Source organism: Syngnathoides biaculeatus, chromosome 16, assembly GCF_019802595.1.
Source record: "Syngnathoides biaculeatus isolate LvHL_M chromosome 16, ASM1980259v1, whole genome shotgun sequence".
Classification (NCBI taxonomy): Eukaryota; Metazoa; Chordata; class Actinopteri; order Syngnathiformes; family Syngnathidae; genus Syngnathoides; species Syngnathoides biaculeatus.
Genome location: NC_084655.1, coordinates 10,380,699 through 10,404,371, shown reverse-complemented (window position 1 = coordinate 10,404,371; position 23,673 = coordinate 10,380,699). Strand labels below are relative to the sequence as shown.

The window sequence follows — 23,673 nt, the reverse complement described above, 5'->3', positions numbered from 1 at the left end:
AATGTAGCTGATATGGTGTGATAACTAATTTTCTCTTCCCACACCTTTCAAAAAGTAGTGGAACAGAAAAAGACATACAACAATGAAAAGAGGCTGTGAAAAGAAGAAAGCAAATGTTTGGTAACGCCATTGACTCGATGCAGATATTGTAGGCCAACTATTTGCATCATACTAGAAACATGACTAATTTGATGTATGACTGATTTCTGTAGAAATTTAAGAAAGAAAACATACGATTTCCCCTGACTGTATGAATAAATAAAGGGAATTGATCTGACTGTTCTTTTGGAGTGCAGTGCAGTTTACCAGCAATGAGGTCCTTTTAGTAGGTTACTAATTACTTTTCCACAATTTACAATTCTAGGGGGGAACTACTAGATACTGAAAAGAGGGAAAAGAAAAGTGATAGGCCTGTTCTTGGGATAGCGTGATGTATTAATGTTGGCGCTTTTGACTAAATACAAATAGTTAACTACCCAACTCTTTTAGTTACACAATAATGTCCATGAACCTACATAATAATAAATTTTGAAAAAACTGTATTTGTAAACAATCCGTTTTCATCTTTATGTGAATATTGATGAGTTTGTTGTCATTTCCCGGATGCAGAATCCTAAAAGATGAGCAAAACTTCCACTAGAGGCTGTCCAGGAACTGTAGTAGGTAGAGCCTTTATTCATTGGAAGGTTTTTTTTTTTTTTTTTGGTCACTGCTGCTCTCTGAAGAGCAGAAAGGGTAGAGCTGACATTTTTCTAATGAACTCACACTAATGATTTTTCTTTGTTGCTTTTATACTTTTTTCCCCCACAAACTTTTTTTTCAAAACTATATCCTGAAAAATGTGCACTCACAGAAGTAATATAATCTTACCTTATATTTCAACCATTTGGATATGCCGATGCCAATATATTACTTTAATTAGAAGTGCAGTGTGATACCTGATCTATCGTAAGCATTTGTTTTCAAATATTAAATGGCTTTTTAAAACATATTTTTTCTTGAATATCTGCAGCATTCTTATACACTCACCTCCAAAGATATTGGAACAGTGTGCCCAATTCATTTACTTTTGTTGTCCCATGAAAACATCTGGACATGACATTAAAAGATGATTGGGACAAGACAATGTTTCAACTTTTATTTCGTGGCACTGAATTTACATATGGATCAGATACCAGACTTAATAGACAGTATTACATATTTGTAACAAAACACCAAAAGCTGCTGTAAATGGTATTGTTAAAATATATTGCAATGCAATAATTACCAGACAATTATTTGCATCACCAAACCTTTGTATTCATCTTTTGTGGTGCTTTTCTAGGCTGTTACCGCAGGCTCTTTTAGTTATTGTTTGTTTCAGGGTGAAATGACAGCGCTTCCTTCAGTCTCCTTTTAACCAGTTGCTATGGTAATGTGGTCATCGTTTTACTGCATAAATGATATTGACAGGTCAAATAATTATCTGGAAATAAATGGTCAAAAACCAGCAGTTCTGTAATTTAAGCATAACAGTTTGTGGAGACTGTTTAGGAATCACTCTTATGTTGCTGAATAGAGTCAAACGTAAGTACAAAATTCCAATCAGAGTATGTTGCGACCCAGTTGACAATTTAACATGAAAAAGTGGCTCTCAGATTATCCTGATCTGATGAAACTGTGCTCAAACTAACTGAAACTCCATTAAACCATCAGGGAATATTAACAACTGCCACTCTTGGACTAAACTTGGCCTGACCCCAGTTTCTTCGGTACAAGGTTCAAGGGTGATAGCAGTTCCAGAAAAGTAAATGTTCCAAACTTCCTTCAGTCCAGCTGCTTCAGCTTTGTAGCTTCTGTCTTGGTCCAGGGTACATCGTACCTCAAAATAGCGATCAAGCGTGTCCAGGACTTGATCCGAGACAGAGGATTCGTCAATTTGCTCTTTTGGCTTATAAGAGGCGATGACACGACAGGGGGCAGAGCTAGCCGTTTGCTGCTCAAGGATCCCAGTGAGAAAAGTCGCTGTGTCGCACAACAATGATGAGAGATGTGCAGTGCAGGACTGCTCCCCACTGTGGATGTCAACTGCATGTCCCCACACAAAGTCCTCCAGTCCGTCTACGATGATCAGTGACGGAGGAGTAGGAAATGTGTTGGTGGACTCGTGAAGGCCTGCCACTTGTTGGAGCAACTCCTCCAATGTCCTCGGGTAGCAGAATTTGATTTTCTTTCAAAAATAAATAAATAAATTAGAATAGCAGACCAGCTGACAAAAGTATTTCATGCTCAATGTATTAACTAGCGGTATGATAAAAACACTGAAAAAAAATGAATTCTTATTTTTCCAATTTATATCACCTTGTTAGTGAGCTATACATCAAACTAAATAACAAATAAACTGAGTTCCGTTCCGTTCAGTCATCTAAAGCTATCATTTTTCTAAAACTACCCGGACATCCATTATAGTTGGAAATATGTTTGAAGTTTTACATTTTTAGTTTCCTCATCCAGCTGCAATGGATACATAAAACATCTACAACTACAAAAATGCAAAATATCGGCAGATACCAATAGTCGGTCACATCAGTCTGAATTCTAGTTTTAGTAGGCTTTTCCTGATATTTTGTAGTCACATTTTACAGCGCAAGCCATCATCCACAGAAAGCTGGGGGGGATCTTAAAAGCGCTCTGCACAGGAGATGCCCTTTCAATCTGACAGTTTCAATGGGGTTATGCATTTTATAGGTCACATAATTCAAGGTGGAAGATTTGGAATTATTTTTCATATTGTGCTCTCATTTTTTATGTCACAATAAAACTGCCATGTAGATTTTTATATGCACTTAATGTGAGAGTCAAAATATCAGACACAGCTCCGAGTACAATGCAGCACATTCCTACAACACTGTAAACAGCAACCAACACAATAACAGGGACCATAATGTTTGCAGCTGTTATTGTTTAAACAAAAATATAGGCTATTGTACTCTCTCTTACCTTTCTGACAGTTGTCAACTGTTACTCTGATTAGGTCGGGGAACTTTATATTCAAGGTTTCCCAACCTGATCAGCTGTTTTTACAGCAACGTCACACCAGGAAGCAGGAACAGTTCTGACAAAGGTTGTCAGAACTGAAATATCAAACCCGAAACTGTCAGCAAGATAAGCAATTACCTTTTAAATGGGAAAAAAAAAAAAAAAAAAAAAAAAAAAAAAAAATCAAGAAGGAGACAAGGTGAACATTTTTAGACCAAAGTTGGAATTTGGTAATTCCCAAAATCTATCACTGATCTAAGATACACCAGTAAATTCCTTTTTACAGGAAATATATGTAAGAAAAAAACATTCCAGGCTGCAATTTTTCTTGTGCTGCGTGACAATCTCTTGTTATTAGTTAATAAACTCAAAATGATGACCTGTACTCAAAAGCAGTGGTTGGAAGTAATAAAGTACATATCCTTACGCTCTGTACTTAAGTAGATTCATCACACATATGTACTCTACCAAAGTAGTTATTCATCTGACAACTTAATATAGGCTTATTTATTTTTCAATATCTGTGGATAACAACGGAATTAAACATTGATGTAATTCGAGAGCGGTCATGACAAGATGACGTTAAAATCTGAGTAATTTATGAAATGGGGGGGGGGGGGGCAGCAGCAGCATGGAGTAACGTAAGTCAGGAAGCATTATGTCGAAGGCAGAAGCACAATATTCCCCACTCACGGCTGTATTTAAAACACATTCACTGCCATTGGAAGCTTTAGAAGTTAAATATCCAAGTTAACTGGGAGGGCTGTTAGTGAATGAGTTAAAAGATGTGATATTGTTGACTACAAGAACGATTGGTGGTGAAGGTGTTGTGTTTTGTACCAGCGTAAAGACAAGCCTCGGGTGTTGAAAAAAAAAAAAAATCTGGGGAATTTTTTTTTTTTGAAAATCAAGTCAATTAGGGCTATCTATGTCATTTGCATTTGCTTTCATTGGTGTCAAGCAATACAAATTGGTACAGTTAAGCATTTACTGATAAATATATTTGACAGGAGGGGAAAACAAGTACATTTTAGTGACCTACCATTTTTGTCACTTCAATTTTAGGACAGTTTTCAGTTTGTACTTCGACTTTAAACAAGTCTTCTTCAGTACACAGTACGTGTACTTTACTCAGCTCTGTTCACAAGACGTTAAAATAGTGTCTAGTTTTTAACTCCCTATTTTAAACCGTACCTTAAGACTCTCCGGGGTCAGACATGGTACACAATTCTGCAAAGACACTGGCAAGCTTTGGATTTGCTTTCGAGCGAAGAACACCACCCTTACGCCCATCTGAGAGGCAGCTGTAACAGCCGATAGAAGCAACACGGAGCGTCCGAGATCTTGCTCTCCGACTATTAGGACCTTGCATTGTGTCGGTGCTGGGGGAGTCACCCTGAAGTCCTTCTTTGAGCCCGACTGTGACATAAACTTTGTGAATGTATATGTTAAAACATCTGCCATTACCCAAGATCAACTACAAATTGAGTACAAGTGAGTGCTCTTTTTATAGGTTGCACAAAGGTGTTTGTGTCAATACAGTCCGGGTAGCAATCACTGCTTTAGTAGCAATTCGCTATATTTTATTGTCTTGACCGGGATGAAATTTACGTTCATTTGTCTGTCTATACTAATTCAATAAATTATACTGAATAACGTATTAGATACTGCTAAATAGCAATTAATACGAACCTGGTAACAACAGAAAGGCACGTTTTTTTTCCTTACGGTTTTCCGGTTAAGTGCTTGGACAACTTCCGGATGAAAGCTGCAACAGCTGTTGTTGCCAAGATGGCGCATAACTTGACAGAAGTAGAGGTTCCCCTAGTAGTAGAACCGGCTGGGGACCGAGGAAAAGGTGTCTTAAGGCGATGCAGGGGGCGACCCAGGCTGACAGATTCAGACCGAGTACAGCGACGCCTTGAATCTCGAAAGAAGTACGATATTCGGAGGGTTTACCTAGGGGAGTCGTACAAGCTCTGGAGTGAGCTGCGAAGGCGGACAAATCTGAGTGATGCTGGACTGGCAGCCATGTTAATCGTGCTTCATTCCACATTTGGGGAGAAATATCAACAGAGACACTCCGGGTGAGTCACCATGCAGTTTATTTGGACCGTTTTATTCATTTCTATGCCTTAACATCCTCACCTGCATACACAGTCCATTATCTTCTGCCACACGTTTTTGCATGTCATTTTTCTAAAGTATTCTGTACTGTTTAAAACTGACCCTCAATACATCAACAATAAAACATACTATTATATATTGCAGGAAAACTATTACCCCAGGGGGGCCAGATAAGTCTGCAAATAAAAGAGAAGGTGAGTTTAAGTAGTAATTACAGTGGCAGGCAGTGCATTTGGAACCTGGGCTTTATATGACTTAATCCACCTCTTAATACCACCACTATCTAGTTGCATTAATAATAAAACATCAGAACAATACAAAAGCATAGTAAAGTTACATGGAACTGTGCTTGATACATAATCTGAAGAAGTTCAGAGTCAACATTTGTCTAATAACAATTTATAGTAGCAAATAAAAAGAAGATGTGTCACAGTCACCAGAAATGTTGATCATTGAAGTTTCACTTGGGCAGATTGTTGTAACAGTTTTGCTCTGACCAAGAGGATTGTAAAATGTTATTGTTGACTATTTAATCTGGCCATGCTCAGTGAATTTGGTACTTTGTCACCAAATCCATTGTCGTACACTAGCTAGCGAAGACTTGTACTGTACAACTTCTTCGTGAATTTATTCATATTTTTTTTCCACAATGGGCCTCAAGAAATTAATGGCCAGTGCCAGAAGAAGACGGGAAGTGTTTTGTCCATCAAAACAAAGCAAGCAGTCGTTGAGAAATATGATAAAGGCATGCGGTTGACTGATATCGCTGAAGAATATACAACCACCATGTTTAATGCTCTCCTGAAGAAGGATGGCGGCGAGGGAACTTTGGAACAGGAGCTACACCTGAGTTTAGGGTATAGCGTGGGTGGTTTAATGAAATTCAAGAGGAGGACTGGAATTCACTCCGTTGTTCGGTACGGTGTGGCATCGAGTGCAGACCAGAAGGCAGCGTAAGAATTTGTTTGAAATCTGAACGGTCAACTGTTCTTCATTGGAAGAAGTCTACGTTCCGCAGAAAGTTTTAAATTGTGACGAGACTGGCCTATTTTGTAAAAAGATGTCTCATTGTACATTTATAACAGTGGAGGAGAAGTAACTTCCAGGCCACTAGTTGTGTGCGTGCCTCATCCATCCCCCTCGATCTCTTTCGCTTGTTACTCACCCTTCTCTTTGGATCATTAGTCAATGGCAAAGGTAAATGAACATATATTTTTACATTTTTTTTTACATTATGTACACTTTGAATGCTTTTATTTTGTGAGGGGGGGGTCAGGTGTCTTGGAACGGATTAGCCTATTTACATGTAAAAATGCGTCTCTACTTGCGAAAAATTCAAGTGACGAAACGACTTCTGGAACAGATTAGTTTCTTAAGTAGAGGTACCACTGTATAAAAAGAACACTTTTAAATAATGTAAGATGAAATGGCAGGTGATGCTTTGTGGTTAGAATCCGTTTTCAGTCTTGCAGTTCTGGCTGCTGCGCTCCTATCGTGTCTGCCAGATTGAAAAAAGGGTTAGGGTTAGGTTAGGGTTAAAAAATTGAAAACTGTGTGTGCTGTGTAGTGCTGCATGATTATTGCCAGAGTAATAATAATGACTGTTTTGATCAAGATTCTAATCACGATCATGATCATTTCTTTTTTATATAGCACTTCTTTTTAACAAACAACAGTTTTCAGTTCATACTGAATCTTTCAATAATAATAAATGAAAAAAATCAGTTTTATTATTAGATTTTTCTATAGCTTTATCTTTCTACTGAATGGTCTGCACCTTATTTTTTCGTTAGACCTTGTTGCAATGATAAGAATATCAGAATCTGTGTATTTGTTTTTTTTAAAAATGATTGCCCATTCGTAAGTGTTAAAATGGCTTGTTCTTGTTGAAAACGCAATATTAATGGCTTAAAAAGATGCCAGGTTTTTGGGGGGGTTCCTGGAAAGTGATGGTTTTAGAGAAGTGAGCTTGCCTGTTGCGAGTGATCAGTCATCTTCACCAACAAGCGGGGCCAATTTATTCTTGACAACCATGCATTTCCAGTTTTTCACATGACAAATAATGGAGCACAGAGTCCAAAGCAAACATAGTGAAGAAGCATTTCAATATGCTGCACACAAATTTAATAAGTTGCCAAAAAAGTGTCATCAGCCCCAAGTGTGAATGTTTTTAAGTCAAGGTTAAAAACTCAAGTTTCCACTTTTTAATATTTCCTGCACTGCATGTATTTTTAACTGTACTTCTTTTGCTTTTTTGAAATGTTTATCTGTATAATGTTTTTTTTTCATGTGTTTTTAAACATGTAAAACACATTGAGTTACCTTCTGTATGAAATGCGCTATATAAATAATTTTGCTTTGGTTTGTTTTGACAATTTTAATTTCACTCGAGCACAGTAATTGCAATTGTTTTTATGTTTATTAAAGCAATAGCTTGAACAAAAACAAGTAACAAATAGTTAAAACATGTCTGTCCCTGACCAGATCTGGTTGGAAGAAGCAGCCATGTTTTCAAGGGCGTAACAATGACATCACCGAGCATTCATGTCAAGACAGAGCATGCGCAGACAGCAGAGTGACACTAATCCGATTCACAGTTTCCATGATGAAAATGTACTTCTGACCCATTTGGCCAAAGCAATATTCCACCCATGTTCATTTTGTCTTAATCTATTTTATTATTCCGCGTTTTGGCTTCCAAACAATTCCTGTTGGAGTACAAGGCTCCATGTGAACCCATCAATTGCCAATGTCACCTTATTAGACCATTAACTAGTTGCTTCAACAACAGACCGAGACTCTTTGTTGGTTTCAGCCAAGTGCTGCATGACATGCTTCCTTAATTGTTTCAATTCCACAGAATAAACTGTTCAATAATTATTAACAGTAAATTCATTCAATTATTGTGCCCATCCCAAATGATGAGATCTGTAAAATCTTACATTCTTCTTTTTTACTGTCTTTTAGTCTGTTGTTCGTCAGTTAAGAGGGAGCGTGAGTCAAGTCTCCATAGTCTGGTGTGTTGGTACCAGGAGCATTTACGTTCCTGCCCACATGAGCCCCATCTCAGATCCCTGGAGCCCCAGCCCAACTTCTCTACCGCTGTCATCTGGCAATGTGACTCCGACCATTCATTTGTGCAGCACCTTTTCTCCCCGCTGAGTGAGGCAAGTGACTCTGAGTGGGAGGAGCGAGAAAACAGAGAGGACGATAGGGAAAATGCTGCAAAAACAGACTTTTTGTTGCCGAAAAGGTCATCAAGCCAGAAGAGAAAAACTACCGCACTATTAAAAGGTGCATATTGAACATTTAGTTAGTGGGTACCAAAGTACTTAATTTCTTGTCAAGTAACTTTTTTGTAATCTCCTTTCTGTAGATTTAGGAGAAACAATAGTTGTTCCTGAGGATCGGGACACGACCACAAATGACGTAGAACAGACTGAAGTTCTAACACACCATGCAAGTGTGGAGGGCTCCTCCAATGATGTCTCTCTGACAGTCCCGCATGTGTGGGAAATGGAGATGGTACTAGAGCGACCGCAAGGCTCCCCTGAAGCAATGTTTCACTCCCTCACCTCAGAAGAGGAGATTGAAGATGTGAGGCGAAGCCAAGCTGAAGGTGCATCAAGAGGACTTGGACAAGAGCAAGAAGAAGAACAAATTGTATGCAATTATGAGTGTGTTACTGTGGGAGCATCTTTTGTCGATAAACTCCGGAACACCGATGAGGACTTAAGTAATTCGGTTCCAACCAGTCAGCAGGAAGTGTTGGTCCCATGTCCCATTCAGGCAGAAGAGAGAGGGGAACTGTTTGACCCACACTCTTTGCAGACGGTGGTGACTAGTTGTCACATTCCTAATCAGCAGACAAATTTAGAAAGCTCACAGGTCAGTACAAGTTCGTATATGTGTGTATGTATGTATGTGTGTGTTTGTAGGGGGGGTTGCCTACTTCTCAAATCATGTGTAGATCTGTTTTTTTGTGAGAGACAGGTTAATTTAATTTCCATTAACTTTTAATTGGGTGAGTTGATATGAGATACTAATTATCTGAGTTACAAGCATGGTCATGAAAGGAATTAATCTCTCAAGTAGAGGCACCACTGTATTTACTCATTGTAATACCATTGCATGTGGGAGTGGTCGCCCATGCATGTCTCAACCTTTATTGAACGTCGGGAGAACAGGAAAAGAAAGACAATGAGCACACTTACATAGGGGCTGTTGTCAGCCACAGCTCCCTCCCAGACACTTACATGCATGTTCCCAGAGCTGCCAAATGTTACAGAACGTCTGTATTTTGTTGGAGAAATTACTGACCATTTACTTGTTATGGCAGTAACAGATTTTTCCTGATATTGGGGGTGGGGGGGGAGCATCTGACATGAGTGGCATATCCACATTGAACAGCTAGTTAGTGCACGCCATTTTGTTGCGTCTTCTGGCTCCCAAGCCACCAGGCGTAAGTTCTCTTTCTATCCTGTGTCAATCCGTTGGAAGTCATCGTCATCTCTACGGTAGTGAAAAAGCTTCACTTCAGAACCATGCATCTTATAAAAGTGTTACAAAGGGAGGACGAGGAGTGGATAGAGGAAGGCCATGTCAAAGCCATGCTAATTTTTGGGCTATGATGTCTTGAAGTCACAAAATATAAAAATAAGGGATATGGTGTTACAGTACAATTGTCACTTAGGTCGGGCTAGAATGCCATTTTGCGTCAAGTATCCAACTTTGAAAAACACAATACAACAAACATAACAATTATTTAATACGTGTTTAGAGCTATAAATATAAAATAATTCTTCCGCACAGGATGCCCTTGCTGAACCAGAAATTCATTTGCTCATAACTGCGCACATTACCTCAGGATGTGGGCAGATTAAAAGTACATTATTATTGTTAATGAATATTTGCAATACCAGATAAACTTTATTAGCCCCATATGGGTAAATTTGCATCGTTTCAGCACCAATTGTGGATGTAGGAAGTATTAATATGGATAATATAAAGAGCATGCAAGAGAAGACTTGCACAAGAAGTACATTTCACAAAATAGAGCTCAAAACTATTACCAACCCTAAACTATCAAATTCAGTCCATCAGCAGTGTTATTTGTTTCTTGTAATATTGAGTTAGTCTAAGGTGATCATTCTTCATTTTTGTTCACAGCTGATTATCATAACTGGCCCCAGTTATGAGGCTCTTACCCATGATAGCATTCAGCTCAGTGTGGGCACTGGTAATGTGGAGGACGACGCTTGCACTGTCATCGCGGGCGTCACCTACAACCAAGTTTGTCAGCCTGAGTCAAAAATCCAACAAGCAGACTATGAAGACTCTGTTACAGGTGTGTTATAGTGAGAGCCAATTCTCCATCAGCCAGGCGTTAGATGAATGCAGATTTTTTTTGTTTTTGGGGTGTTTCTAGTGTGATTTACCAGTTCCCTCAGTACTGTCAGGTGTCTTTCAGCAGAATACTGAACACCAAGTATCACCTGATGCAGTAGCCCTAGTGTGAATTAACTTTCTTTCCTTTGTAATGAAGTAACATTTTGAAAGTCACTTAAAGGTAGAATATTGGTATTAAAGTAATGGGTAACAACTACTACAAACAGCGCTGGACAAAATTTAAATCGGCCTTACCTGCTACATGTTGCAAATCTGTAGCGTTGCATTAGTGAGTTATTTGAAGTTGTATTAGCTGATATAGATTGTGTTGCGACCTCCAAGCAGTCTCTACGCTTAGTAAAAACATAGTGCTAAGGGAGGTTGACATGGATTTGTTATCATCCCTTAATCATCGTGTGGTACTATTTCTAATGAGAATTGATCAATTGGGAAACTTGGAACTGTTGGTATAAGAAAATTGCAAGATGGGCAAACTAAAGTGCACACGAGCAAACTAAAGTGCTTAGGAAGAGCAACAATGATTTTACATCTTGCCCTGTATTCAGGTACTGTTTCTAATGACAATTTAAAAAAAAAAAAAAAAAAAGATAACATTCCAAGTTAGAGCACGGTAGCAACCCAAGTAGCGAGTGAGGCAAGCCCGATAAGGGTTTTAAAGCTTAAAGCTTCAATTTGTATTTCTAAAGACAATTGTTCAAATCCTAACATGATAGCAGTTGGTATTCATATCGTAACCTAAATCCAGAAGCAACATTAGTCCTAAATGAGCTGAACATAGTTTGAACCAGATAAGATATGGGCAAGGATGAGTTAAATTTATAAGTTGCCTTCATTATCTGGAACATTTCCAAACACTATAAAGAAGGGATTGCATCTCACTATATTCTATTGTGTGTAGGATTAAGTAACAAGGAGCTGCTACAGCCCACTGTTGACAATCTGGAGCTAAAAAGCAATCGAGAGTTGCAGAGGCGTCTGAGCAGGTTTGTCGTCTGGGGGAAAAAAAAAAAAAAAATCAGCATCGTAATTAAAAGTGAATCTGTACTCTAAGAATTTCATCAAACCTGTTTGCGTCATTATTGTCATGTCAGATCCAAGAGAAACAGACGAGGCCCAGTTATTGAAGCTGACGGGATGCTCAAGATGTTCCACTGCCCATACGAGGGCTGCAGTCAAGTATATGTAGCCATTAGCAGCTACCAGGTGAGAGAACCAGTTTCATTCATATTTACGTCAGCTTTCATGAATGGTCTATCTCTTGTATCTCATTTTTTTTGTAGAATCATGTCAACCTAGTTCACAGGAAAGGCAGGACAAAGGTTTGTCCACATCCAGGCTGTGGAAAAAAATTCTATTTATCTAACCATCTACATCGCCATATGATCATACACTCAGGTGGGTTCCCAAACACATGCCTATATTTTTATTTTTTTATCAGGATTAGTAAAGCATTGATTTATCTTCTTTGTGCAGCAAGACTATCAAGTTACTAAAAATTGAAAAGGGGTTTTTTGTCTTTAGGTGTGCGAGATTTTATCTGTGAAACGTGTGGGAAATCTTTTAAGCGTAAAAATCACCTGGAAGTTCACAGACGGACTCACACGGGAGAGACACCATTACAGTAAGTTGTTCATCTTACTGGTGTACCGTCAACCTAAAGCAAAGGCAGTAGCCCTGATTTTGCCGTGTTTGAGACAAAACTACGAAACATCACTACAAATGACAACAAACAAATTGAAATAATAGTTGTAGACAATTGCTTACTTTCACAGGTATCCTCCAAATTAATCAGTTGTCAATTTTTACATGATTTCATAAAAATACACCTCCCCCAAAAATTATTTCAAAACAAAACATTAGGAGCAATGTACAAGTTTTCTTACAGAAACATGTCGATGTAATAGTAATCTTGAGTTTATAGCGTTTACCTTTTCTTCTTTGTGATCCTTTTTTTTTTAGGTTTGTTTTGAAAAATGACTGCTTTTTCTAGTTGACAGTTAAGGAAATCTCTTAACCTTGCTGACAGTTTGGGCTGTCACTCCAGCCTTCATCAGAGCTGCCAACACTTCTCTGTGTTACATGTCTATAAATTACTCAATGAGATTAACTCAAATGTGAATATTTATGCTAGCAGTGTAGCAATCTGACTAGAGAAAATGGCCCAGCATGTTGATACTGATCATGAGCATTACACAAATGAGTCTGCTGCATGTTAACAGCGAGTGCAATTCAATCCAATGCAAATCCAGAAAGCAGATCCACTCCATTTGTCAGTTGCAAGTAGTCGGATGTGATGTTTAATCCATGGTGGGAGAACCTTTAGCATGAGTCAATGGGTAAACAGCATTCCAGCCAAACAGGAAATTGTCTCTTAAAATGAGACAACAGAGATGGACAGTTTTATTCATCATTATATACTATTCAGTATTCTCATCGAAAAATATACACATTTTAAAATGTTTTTTTTTTTTTTTTTTTTTACTCTGATAAGCTTTACTCATCTGCAGCCCCATCATTCACATAGCCGACCAAACCATCACCCCACTAAGATGTTAAATGGTCTGTAATCTGTATATTTCTTCCTTTCAATACTGTTCCAAAATAGATGTGAAATCTGCGGCTATCAGTGTCGTCAGCGTGCGTCTCTGAACTGGCACATGAAGAAACACACTCCAGAAGCACACTACAACTACACTTGTGAGTTCTGCGACAAGCGCTTTGAGAAACTGGACAGTGTCAAATTTCACAAGCTGAAGAGTCACCCAGAGAAGCTGTCCTCTTGAAGAGTTCACACTATGATTAAAAGCAAGGAGACCCTTGTTGAGGTTTGGTTTGTTTGTCAAGATGTCAACAAAGTGATTTACTTTCACAGCTGTGCAGGACACAGCACATTGCAATCCTCAAGGCCTGCAAATTTTGAAGCACTTCAAAACTGATCTTCTTTTGAACATTTATTTAGCCCCCAAAGCTTAGGTAAAAAATTATTTGTATATATATATATATATATATATATATATATATATATATATCCAGACTATTCTTTACTTCTACTTGAAGCTGTTCTTTTTTTTTTTTTTTGGTTAAATACGATTTGTTGAATATTTATTAGGGCGGCGAAGTGGCGCAGCTGTAGAGCATTGGCCTCACAGTTCTGAGGACTGGGGTTCATATCCAGGCCCCGTCTGCGTGGGCACTCCTGTTTCCTCCCACACCCCAAAAACGTGTTAATTGGATACTCTAAATTGCCCCCACGTGCCCTGTAGTTGGCTGGCAACCAGTTCAAGGTGTACCCTGCCTCCTGCCCGATGACAGCTGGGATTGGCTCCACCACTCCCGTGACCCTCGTGAGGATAAGTGACTCAGAAAATGGATGGATGGATGGATGGATGGATAAATATTCATTAATCAAATCTTTCTCTGGCACTATGCCTTTATATGATTATGCACAAATTGCAATTCCCAAGGAGAAAATAACAAATCATGTGACTCTCATGTGTAGGTTTTAGGACATATTTAAGTCATTAAGAATTTTCAAATAAAAGGAACCATTGTAGGTATAAATTGGGTGGTGTTTTGCACAGTCTGTGAATTTGGGTAAAATCTGTTGAACCCAGTTATAATAACTGGAATTCTTGAACTAAAAAGACTACCACCAAAACGAATGTGTTTTGTGAGTATTAAGCGCTTAATTTAAATGACAGCAAAAAAATTAAAACATCGTTCTTCAGATTTGGTGTTTCACAAAATGATTTCGTGCTGTGTGTTTTCAGAGCAATAACAATCTTTATTTATGCATTCGTTTATTTTCAGTTGTATCAGTGAATATCGTATGAACTTTCTCAGGAAAATTGTTCAGTTGTCATTTGTACTGTACACTATTTTTTTCAAAGCAAATGCACTTTTCATTCCTTGTGTGTCCTCTCAACTGATGACTCATTAAAATGTGTGACTTCCAATCACAGAACCTTTCTTTACACCAAATGACATTTGCCTGGCATCAGTGGTTAATAATGTGCGACAGGTCTCTTATGTAAAGTGCTCACTCAATGTTTGTGATCAAGTGTGGGTGTGTACAAAATACTTGACACGTAGTCATATGATGACTGATAATGAACCTTTCACTGTGTATGACATTCAACAGGTCATGAGATGCGTGTGTTAACGGAGTACTGTACTGTATTGGGAATACAGACTGCGTGTGGTATTTACTTTTCCCACCCCACTTATAAATCCGTTAAACGTCAAACCACCAATGTTGAAGCAAAGGAATTTGCTTTCCTCATATTAGTCATTTTATTTTCTGTTTAATCAGTTTCTATGAGCCTATTTTGTTCTTTCATCACAGAGTGAAGGTCAGTAAAATGTATTTTCCAGATGTTCACATTTTCTTCAAGGATCCTTTTCCGTTATCCATCACAAAGATAATGTTGAGTTTTGATTGAGAGATTTGTGTGTGTGTGTGTGTGTGTGTGCTCTACATGTACAGTTAGTTAATCCTGCACGTAATGTTAAAGTATTGCCAACGGTAAGTTCATGAATGGCTGAACTACTGGACACCATTTTTGTTTTAAGAATTATGGAAACGCAAAGATTATTATTTTTAAATAAAGAACAAAACTGATCGTAAAAGCTTTTGATGAAATGCTTCTGGAAATACTGGAACAGACACAAATGTAACCATCAAAAAAGCAGTGGACCCTACATATTGTCGGTTTTGCACCTGCGGGTTTGCATATTACCGCAGTGGATTTAAAAAACAAACACTATTTTTTTACTTTTTGGGGACAGGGGACGGGATCAACCTCGTTTTTTCAAGGAAAAATGTTATTGGTGGTATGCCTGTTTATTCAAGGATTGTGGGGCTTTTAAAAAATTGCATTTCAATGCAATTAAGATGGGCTTCAAATTAGTTATGGGGTTTTTCTTTTTCTAGTCAGGTCCAGTCATCCCTGCGAACGGTAGGATTCCTGTGTGTGGTACACTGCATTACTTTAACGTTATAGTGACTTATCAAAGGTCCTGGTTATGATCGTCACAACAATGAGATACAGGTATAAAATTTTACTCCGCTTCATTTAATACCTCAAGTTCGGCTTTTTTAATGAACAAATAATTATTCATCATTGTAAAAATGATAGCACAGACCCTATATTTAATTTTCAATCAAAATAAAGTAATAAAGACACGGTTTGTTTCTAAGTGTGGTGTTATGGTTTATTTTTCACCAAGAACATATTGCAATTGTGATTCATCTTGTATTCAGACAAATGCGGCAATCACCAAAGTTGCTCAATTTTTTTCCAATATACCAAAAGGCTCTTGGGGAAAGAGCACAGATTCATTCCACTAATCTAATATGCTCTATTTGTGTATATATGTCTAAATCCATGTAATAATGCATTGCACACGGGCCTTTATTGCTCCAGTGAGTGTAAGATTTACATTGGCAAAAATCTTTGCCTTCAAAATGACTCTTCACAACTGTACTTTCCACAGGTGTGCCCACAGCGTCCTCCCCCACGGGTAACAATCTCCATGGTGATGGTACATGTGGTGATTGTTACTCAGTTGCTTTGGTCACGCCTACCTCCGCTCCCTCCTTAGTGCTCTACTACTTACAAATAAAGTGGCTGCTTTATATTAGCTGGTCAAAAGCATCTAAACATCTTACAGATGCAACCGAGCCACCGGCAGCAAATTGGAAGTGATTTTTTTAAAGGACTAAATTGAATCTGACAATCTTCACTCACTGTTTCCATCACTGCAGTCAAGGAAGACCCAAATTTAGCACTGCCTTGGATTGTTTTTCTCAAAGGTGAGTCTTTGCGTGACTTCGTTGTGCATAGATATGTATATACATTTTTTTTTAATTAAGTGCAATAGCTATGAAATGAAAAACAGACTAGTATGATGGGTGTCACATTTTAAACTTTCATTTGCATTGGATTGGAAGTCCATGCAGTGTCACTGCATGAGGAAGAGGAGTCCATTTGGAAAGGGTGAGTCAAGACAACTACGTGCATCCTGCCTGTTAACCCTCTGACCCGACATGTATGATTAACTTGATGTGGGACATTGGGCTCACTGAGCTGACAAGATCTTTCCCGTTTTTATTCTATTAATTATTCCCGTTTTGGACATTTACACTGAGTGATACGGAGCTAGGTAGAGGGAAGTAATAGTAATAAGCTCGCACACAAAGAAAAAGGGTTTTCTTCTGTCATTGTCAGCAGGGATAACTCATTGTGTGTGTTGTCCAACACTAAACAAAGGCTCGTGTGTGAGGTCACTACAAACGCATTTATTCTACACACAGTTGGAAGAGGTTATCTTCTGACCATCTTGGTAACATTGACACAAGATGGGATGCCAGGGTAGGGTGGACAAAGATGTCGAAAAGAATGTTTTTTTTTTGTTTGCCTTTTGCCACTATAAATCTGAATTGGATTTCACAAAATCTGCCACAAACTACAGCAGCAAGTAAATAGGACAGAAAAATTCCAGAAATGCATGAACAGTACAGCAAATACAATATGCAATACCCAATCTGGATCTATAAAATTTGTAAATGATAAACTTGCAATAATATATCACGTGGATATTTACATTCAGAAATTTAAGCAAAGCAAATTTATTTGTATAGTGCATTTCATCCACGAGAAATCTTGGGGCTGACCTCACCTCTATTGGCTACTTATTCCATTTGTGTGCAGCATAATAGCTAAATGCTGCTTCACCATGTCGCTTTGGACTCTGCGCTCCACTATTTGACCTGAGTCAGTCGATCTCAGAGCGCTACTGGGTTTGTGTTCCATTAGCATTTCTTTCATGTATTCAGGACCTAAATCATTTAGTGATTTTATAAAGAAAATTATGTTAAATTTAACCTCCATCACAAGCAACAAGTAAACACGAACAGATATGCTATGAAAGCGAAATAGTGTTTAGTTTGTTCATATTTGTAATCCTGATTTTCTGATCAGATGTTACTTGTGTACAGTATTACTTTCCAGTGTACGACTTTCAAAGCAAAATTTTGTTTATAAAACATCTATAAAAACCTTAACTGACTTTACAACATGTTTTACATAACTGTGGTCAGACCAGTTTCAAAAATTTTAGAAATCAAAGAAGTCCAATTTAAATCTAATGAATAAAAACTAAACAAAGCTGATACAGTGTATTGTTTTATTATAATAAATAAATAATAACTGACTTTCATTTCTGTGCAATTTCTGATACTTTTTTTTTTATCTGAAAATGGTCAAATTCAAGCTTTGTGGGTTGGACTTGCACTGTATAATGTACTGTCCCTGTCCAATGAAAAGCAAGAGTTTTGGGCCTTGAGCAAAAAAATAAATATTTCTCTTGATACATGCCCATGAATACTATCATTCATTTAATTGATAAGGCATTAAATCTATCTTTAACTGGACTGTTCTGGTTGTCTTAGAAGAGATTTTTCTCTCTGATGCAAGCTTCAGCGCTCGCCAGGCTAGTCGGTCGTAATTTAGCTTTGTTGCGTAAACTGATGAAGCCTGAGCGGATGAGAGGCGTAACATCTTATAAGACAACCACAACAGTCCAGTTGCCATCATTTACGTGCTTTAAAAATGTAGAGTCGACTGTTTTTTCTTACATTTGATTTGATAAAAAGTCAAACCTCTTTCTTGACACATCCCTTATGAGTGCCAAGTTCAAAGTCACAAAGTAACAGGAGAAAGCTAACATAAATCATTTCCATTTTAGTGTTAATATTGTTTGGGTTACTCATTTTTCAAAAATACTTTTCTCGAAAATACAGGGAGTACACTTCCTCCTCGGTTTAATTTTAAACCAAACAAAGCCGCCAGACAAATACCTGTAAGGTGATATGTGTTTGTTGATGAAGTGAAAAGCACGATGTTTGAGTAGCAAAGGTTATGTTCATAAGCATTGGTGGGGAAAAAAACAAACAAACACCAGGTGTACTGTATTTTGTATCTTGAGCCACTCCCCAGTTCAGTGCTCCGACTTAAAAGAGCTCATTCTCTTTAATGTGCCAAATGTAAAGGGAGTATATCAAGATTGATAACGTTACGCACACATCAGTACAACGTTGATTTGTTGCAAAGAGGAAAGCGTACAGCAAAACCCGTTTTTCTGATAGTTGCCAACAAGCTTGTGTGTTCTGCTTTTTCTCACTGCAGATTGGATACAACTGCTGGTGAAAAACAATGGGATGCTTTGGATTCCTCAAGTTTATGATGTTCGTGTTCAATGGCATTATCTTTGTAAGTTGATTAGTCTGCGCACTAAAAAAAAAAAAAAAAGAAGTATACTGGACTGTAACCGATGCAAACCACAATCTGGTTGTGGTGTGTCTCATGTGCCACAAATGAATCATTGCATAAATCTGACACATTGGAAACATAAATTCCATTCAAAACCTGATAGTGTTGTCCAACTTGTTTACTCCCAAAGGGAAATTATATAATTTCAAGAAGCACATCATCAATTTGACATTAATCTCCCCCTATAATAAACATATTAGTGACTGATATAGAACACAAAAGCAATTTTACTATAACTCTTATAGCAATTGCACATTACCATAATAAAACAATACTACAACATGGAATATTTTATTGAAGGTACATGGTTAAAAAAATGTATATATATATATATATATATATATATATATATATATATATATATATATATATACGCACACACACACACACTGGGAGGCCCCATAGCTCAGTGGTTAGGGCATTGGTTTGGTAAACCAGGGGTCGTGATTTTGTATCTCACTGGGGCCTCTACTCCCCAAGAGGGGTTGCCTCAGGAAGGGCATCCGGCATACAAAACTTTGTCAAACAAATATGAGCATTCATCTGAGATGTCACGCTGTGGCGACCCCTAACGGGACAAGCCCAAAGAAACTCACTTACTATACTGTATTGAAACACCTCCACTGAACTGCCCCACAGTTGGCAGGTGCTGCCATTCTGGGAGTTGGCATCTGGGTGAAGGTGGACAGCGGCTCCATCCTGAGCTTCCTCGGGATGATCGAAGACGCCCCCGCCGAGCTCAGTCAGGTCCTCAATGTGGGTTACCTGCTGATTGCTGTCGGAGCGCTGCTCGTCATCATTGGGTTTCTAGGGTGCTGTGGGGCCATCAGAGAGAGCAAATGCATGCTGCTGCTGGTAGGTGCTCAGACTGGTTTTCAGGTGACGCTCCTACAAGGGGTCTGTTTTTGCTAAAAGTGATGCTAAATTGAAATTACAACATCTCACAGTTCTGAGGACCAGGGTCCAAATCTTGGTCCTGCCTGTGTGGAGTTTGCATGTTCTCTCCGTGCCTGCGTGGGTTTACGCCAGCCACTCCAGTTTCCTCCCACATCCCAAAAAACATGCATTGATTGGAGACTTTACATTGCCCCGAGGTGTGATTGTGACTGAGTGGCTGTTTTCTGTCTCCATGTGCCCTGTGATTGGCTGGCAACCAGTTCAGGGTGTGCCCCGCCTCCTGCCTGATGATACCTGGCATAGGCTCAAGCACTCCTTTGACCCTTGTGAGGATAAGTGGCTAAGAAAATGGGTGGCTGGCTGGATGGATGGACTGGCCCTAAAACAACTTCAGTGGCATAGTCTATATTCTGGCTTTCTCTTTACATTTATATATGTGCTCATTTACAGGTAATGTAACTGTGAATGTAAATATGCATTGCTGTTTCACAAGATAACAAATGGATGTACGCATGGATGGACATTGACCTTTTTATACAAAAGAAATGTACAGTATGCAATTGTAGCTTTCAGTAAATTTTATAGGGTGCTAAGCAGAAAGGCCATAGTTCAAGTAAAGCAAAATGTTAAAATACGTATATCAACAAAAGTGCTCAATTTTCCCATCATTAAAGTGTTTACAGCATTTTTTTAATTTAACAACTACCCCACTGATCTGTATCAATCTTTTACTCCCTGAGTCGAGTTTTTCTTCTTACTTTCCTTTTTGGAGATATTGTCACTAACTGTTCTACTCATAAACCAGTAGAGTTGAGTTATATCTGAAAGCATACTTTTAAATCATTTCTCATGGATATGAGATGTTGACGTAGCAGGAGTTGAGGCAGTGGTTGTTAGTTTTAGGTCACAAAGCCATGTGTTAAAGCAACGTTGTCAAACTTTTTTTTTTTTTTTTGTCATGGGCCACATTGTATTTACAGTTTCCCTCAGGGGGCTGTTATGACTTTGAAACCATAAAAATATTGAATCGCCTCATCATATTTATGTCCAAAATTTCTGAACTAGTTTTGAAATCAGAAACCCAGAGTAATGGGTTTTTCAACCATTTTTCATGCTTAGTAACACAAAAATGCTCACTATATCTCAACGCTATCGTTTATGATATATGACAATTTTAAATTTTAGTCCAGATTTTCACAAGAAACATGGAAGTTGAAACAAGTGATTTGCCTTCGTGGGCCACCTTAAACTATGTGGCGGGCTACATCTGGGCCTCGGGCCTTGAGTTAGATACCTGTGTTAAAAAATCCAAGCCAAAGAATGTACCCCAAAACACTCACAAAATTAGTTACACTATGTCTTGACGTCCACATACTGGAGACATTTTTTTAAAGAAAGAATTGTAAACACGTGTACTAAAACTTAAAGTCATTTTTGACATAACAGGGACACTTCCAATTCCCTTAAAACATGCACGGTTAAAATGATTTTAGTAGTTTTATTTTGAGGTAAAATTACAACATATTGTTGCTTTAGCCCCTAACTTTACAGTTCCAATAAGGCCAATAACAATTTGATATTTTTTCCTAGTTCTTCATCATAATCCTGCTGGTCTTCCTAGCAGAGGTCGCAGGAGCTGTGGTGATCCTGGTTTTTAGACCTTTGGTAAATTGCAAATGGCACATTTTCACACTGAAGATTGTCCAAGCTGCCCTTTGGTATCTTGGCATGCATGTGACTAAATGCTTGTCCTAAAGGCTGAAGACTTGTTTAGAAAGTTTGGCACAGCAGCAGTTGGGAGCATCAAGAAGGACTACGGGAAGAATTCGGACATCACTGGACTGTGGGATACTACAATGAGCACAGTGTGTATTGCCGCTAAACCAGTTTGTCACAGGTTGTTTGTCTGAAATTTTGCGTAGCATACATACTCTCTTTTCCTCAGCTAAAATGTTGTGGAATCTACAACTCCACGAACTTCGTGGACTCTCCTTATTATGTGGCCAACAACAATCAGTATCCACCTCTGTGCTGTCCAGATGGTACCAATAAGCCCTGTAATCAAACAGTGATTGACAATTTCACGGTATGGTATAATATTGTGAAAACAAAAATAGCAAGTGCAGCATGATCCAGTCCTTCTTTTTTTACATATGTAGTACTCTGTACTCTTCGCAGCCAATCCCAGGTTGCTTCGTGAAGATCACGCAACTGATCGATGACAACATGGTGGCCATTATTGCTGTGGCACTGGGAATCGCAGCACTTGAGGTATTTAACTCTCTTAAAGTTTACTCACAGCTGTACATTTAAGGGCATCTGAACTCTAATTTCACATTTTACTTGTATAGTAAACTAATGTTAAAGTAGATTTTAATATTACACTGGATTAAATGGGTCAATTTATCAGTGGATCTCAATAAATGGAAATATTTATTGCTTCAAAGCAAAAAGTGAGCCTTATGTACAGTATTATTCCAGAAAATACTTTTCAAACTTTCCATTACCCATCTAATTTCTATCCTAAAATTTATTTGAATTATTATGCAATATTAAATTGGTCTGAGAGAATGATATTCTGAAATCTTAGCTGTAAGCAGTAATAAAAAAAAATTAAAAAGTTGAATCCCACACCATCCATGCGCCCTACCACATCCACTTCCTCGAGAGAGCGAGACACCCCCACCAACCTGCTAGCCCCATTATGCAGTCAGTACCTGTCCAGCCCGAGGGCGAGATTGTGTTTCATTTGGCAGAAAACGAAGGCAGAAAGGAGCACCCGGCAAGGGAATGATAAAGGGGGTGACCATGAGAGGGGAGCCCCCACACCAAGCAGCCCTCCAGCCCTAGGGCCCGGTCTCAGGAGCACCGGCATGAGTCTAATGAAAACCCACCTTGCACCCTGTTACTACCCAACTGGCAGTCATTGACCCTACCTGGTGTATTAAAGGCCCCTGAGTGGAGTAGTGCATTAAAATCTGGAGTGGCCTGTGATAATGCGGGGGGTGGGGGGGCATGCCGGGGGGGCATACCCGCCACACACTGCTGCTCTGCGGCCAATGCATTACGCAATGCAATGTCATGTATTAAAATCTTGGGGAGTGGGGCGCCTCGACAGGGAAACAACATCGTTTATTTTATTCCCATGATAGTCAAATTCATAGATCTCGAGCTGTCTATATCAACATGCGATGAGAAAAGTCAATTGCAGTACAGTACAGAAACTCTACTGTTACCATCAAGTATAACATACTGTATTTGTCTTGTTATTATAATATTGTATTATAGTTTAAAAATACGCAAGTACTCTACAGTTGACTTTTGTGCAACAGGCCTTTAAATGAGGCTTCACTCAATACTGCATAGTACTGTTCTTACCATTCTATTTGCTCCTCTTAGTGAGTGTACGTTTATTCTCTGCAGTTATGTGCCATGACGGTTTCCATGATCCTTTACTGCAAGATAGATTCAAAATGAACCTGGCAGCAAAAGTCGACAACTCCAGAAGGATCATTTTAATCACTGGACTACTTTTACTTTCCATATTCCCTGTTATTGACTGCTGATATTTCTCTTGAAATGTCACGTCTGCTCAAGCAGATCTACAGGATTGCAAAACAAACCATTTTTTTTAACATGGTAAAGAGAAAGTAATTTATCAATGTCACTGCAGATTCTGCTCAGTGATTATTTCATGTGACATAGGACTTCAAAGCATTTGACACACATGACTGAGGAATTCAATGGTGGAAATGTAATTATGAAATGGAGGTTACAATTTATGATAGAAATTTGAGTTATTCCTGTGAAGATATATAGAAATATAAATAAAGAAATTATTCTGTTGTATTCAACATGATCAAATTTGAAATAACAATAAACACATGTA

The 23,673-nt window shown here is 38.4% G+C and overlaps 3 protein-coding genes across 4 annotated transcripts; 2 read left to right on the top strand and 1 right to left on the bottom strand.

The window, feature by feature from the left end:
- Positions 1-1,123: 1,123 nt before the first annotated feature.
- swsap1 (SWIM-type zinc finger 7 associated protein 1) lies at positions 1,124-4,576 on the bottom strand. Its single transcript, XM_061845731.1, has 2 exons — positions 4,213-4,576; positions 1,124-2,209 (listed from the first exon to the last, which is right to left on the bottom strand). The coding sequence occupies exons 1-2, from the start codon at positions 4,480-4,482 to the stop codon at positions 1,664-1,666; spliced, it is 816 nt and encodes a 271-aa protein (XP_061701715.1). The 5' UTR covers positions 4,483-4,576; the 3' UTR covers positions 1,124-1,663.
- Positions 4,577-4,779: 203 nt separating this feature from the next.
- On the top strand, positions 4,780-13,373 carry znf653 (zinc finger protein 653). Its single transcript, XM_061845724.1, has 10 exons — positions 4,780-5,105; positions 5,290-5,339; positions 8,113-8,439; positions 8,522-9,033; positions 10,315-10,492; positions 11,453-11,537; positions 11,646-11,757; positions 11,835-11,949; positions 12,076-12,175; positions 13,160-13,373. The coding sequence occupies exons 1-10, from the start codon at positions 4,780-4,782 to the stop codon at positions 13,335-13,337; spliced, it is 1,983 nt and encodes a 660-aa protein (XP_061701708.1). The 3' UTR covers positions 13,338-13,373.
- A 2,809-nt stretch (positions 13,374-16,182) lies between these two features.
- tspan34b (tetraspanin 34b) lies at positions 16,183-23,669 on the top strand. 2 transcript variants are annotated; one of them, XM_061845963.1, is made up of 9 exons: positions 16,183-16,369; positions 16,508-16,553; positions 18,744-18,827; positions 19,527-19,742; positions 21,375-21,449; positions 21,542-21,649; positions 21,730-21,870; positions 21,963-22,055; positions 23,208-23,669. In XM_061845963.1, exons 3-9 carry the CDS (start codon positions 18,771-18,773, stop codon positions 23,259-23,261), a joined length of 744 nt encoding a protein of 247 aa, XP_061701947.1. In that variant the 5' UTR covers positions 16,183-16,369; positions 16,508-16,553; positions 18,744-18,770; the 3' UTR covers positions 23,262-23,669. The 2 variants fall into 2 exon arrangements, with proteins under 2 accessions (XP_061701947.1, XP_061701946.1); XM_061845962.1 differs by lacking the exon at positions 16,508-16,553.
- The last annotated feature ends 4 nt before the right edge of the window (positions 23,670-23,673 follow it).

What these genes read in the sequence shown, in the direction of transcription:
- swsap1 (XM_061845731.1), bottom strand. Translation starts at nt 4,482, where the DNA reads ATGGCAGATGTTTTAACATATACATTCACAAAGTTTATGTCACAGTCG. An exon ending in TGACCCCGGAGAGTCTTAAG is followed by an intron (nt 2,210 to 4,212) that starts GTACGGTTTAAA and finishes TATTTTTGAAAG; the next exon opens with AAAATCAAATTCTGCTACCC.
- znf653 (XM_061845724.1), top strand. Translation starts at nt 4,780, where the DNA reads ATGAAAGCTGCAACAGCTGTTGTTGCCAAGATGGCGCATAACTTGACA. An exon ending in GTCTGCAAATAAAAGAGAAG is followed by an intron (nt 5,340 to 8,112) that starts GTGAGTTTAAGT and finishes ACTGTCTTTTAG; the next exon opens with TCTGTTGTTCGTCAGTTAAG. An exon ending in AACTACCGCACTATTAAAAG is followed by an intron (nt 8,440 to 8,521) that starts GTGCATATTGAA and finishes TCCTTTCTGTAG; the next exon opens with ATTTAGGAGAAACAATAGTT.
- tspan34b (XM_061845962.1), top strand. Translation starts at nt 18,771, where the DNA reads ATGGGATGCTTTGGATTCCTCAAGTTTATGATGTTCGTGTTCAATGGC. An exon ending in GCAAATGCATGCTGCTGCTG is followed by an intron (nt 19,743 to 21,374) that starts GTAGGTGCTCAG and finishes ATTTTTTCCTAG; the next exon opens with TTCTTCATCATAATCCTGCT. An exon ending in GGGATACTACAATGAGCACA is followed by an intron (nt 21,650 to 21,729) that starts GTGTGTATTGCC and finishes TCTTTTCCTCAG; the next exon opens with CTAAAATGTTGTGGAATCTA.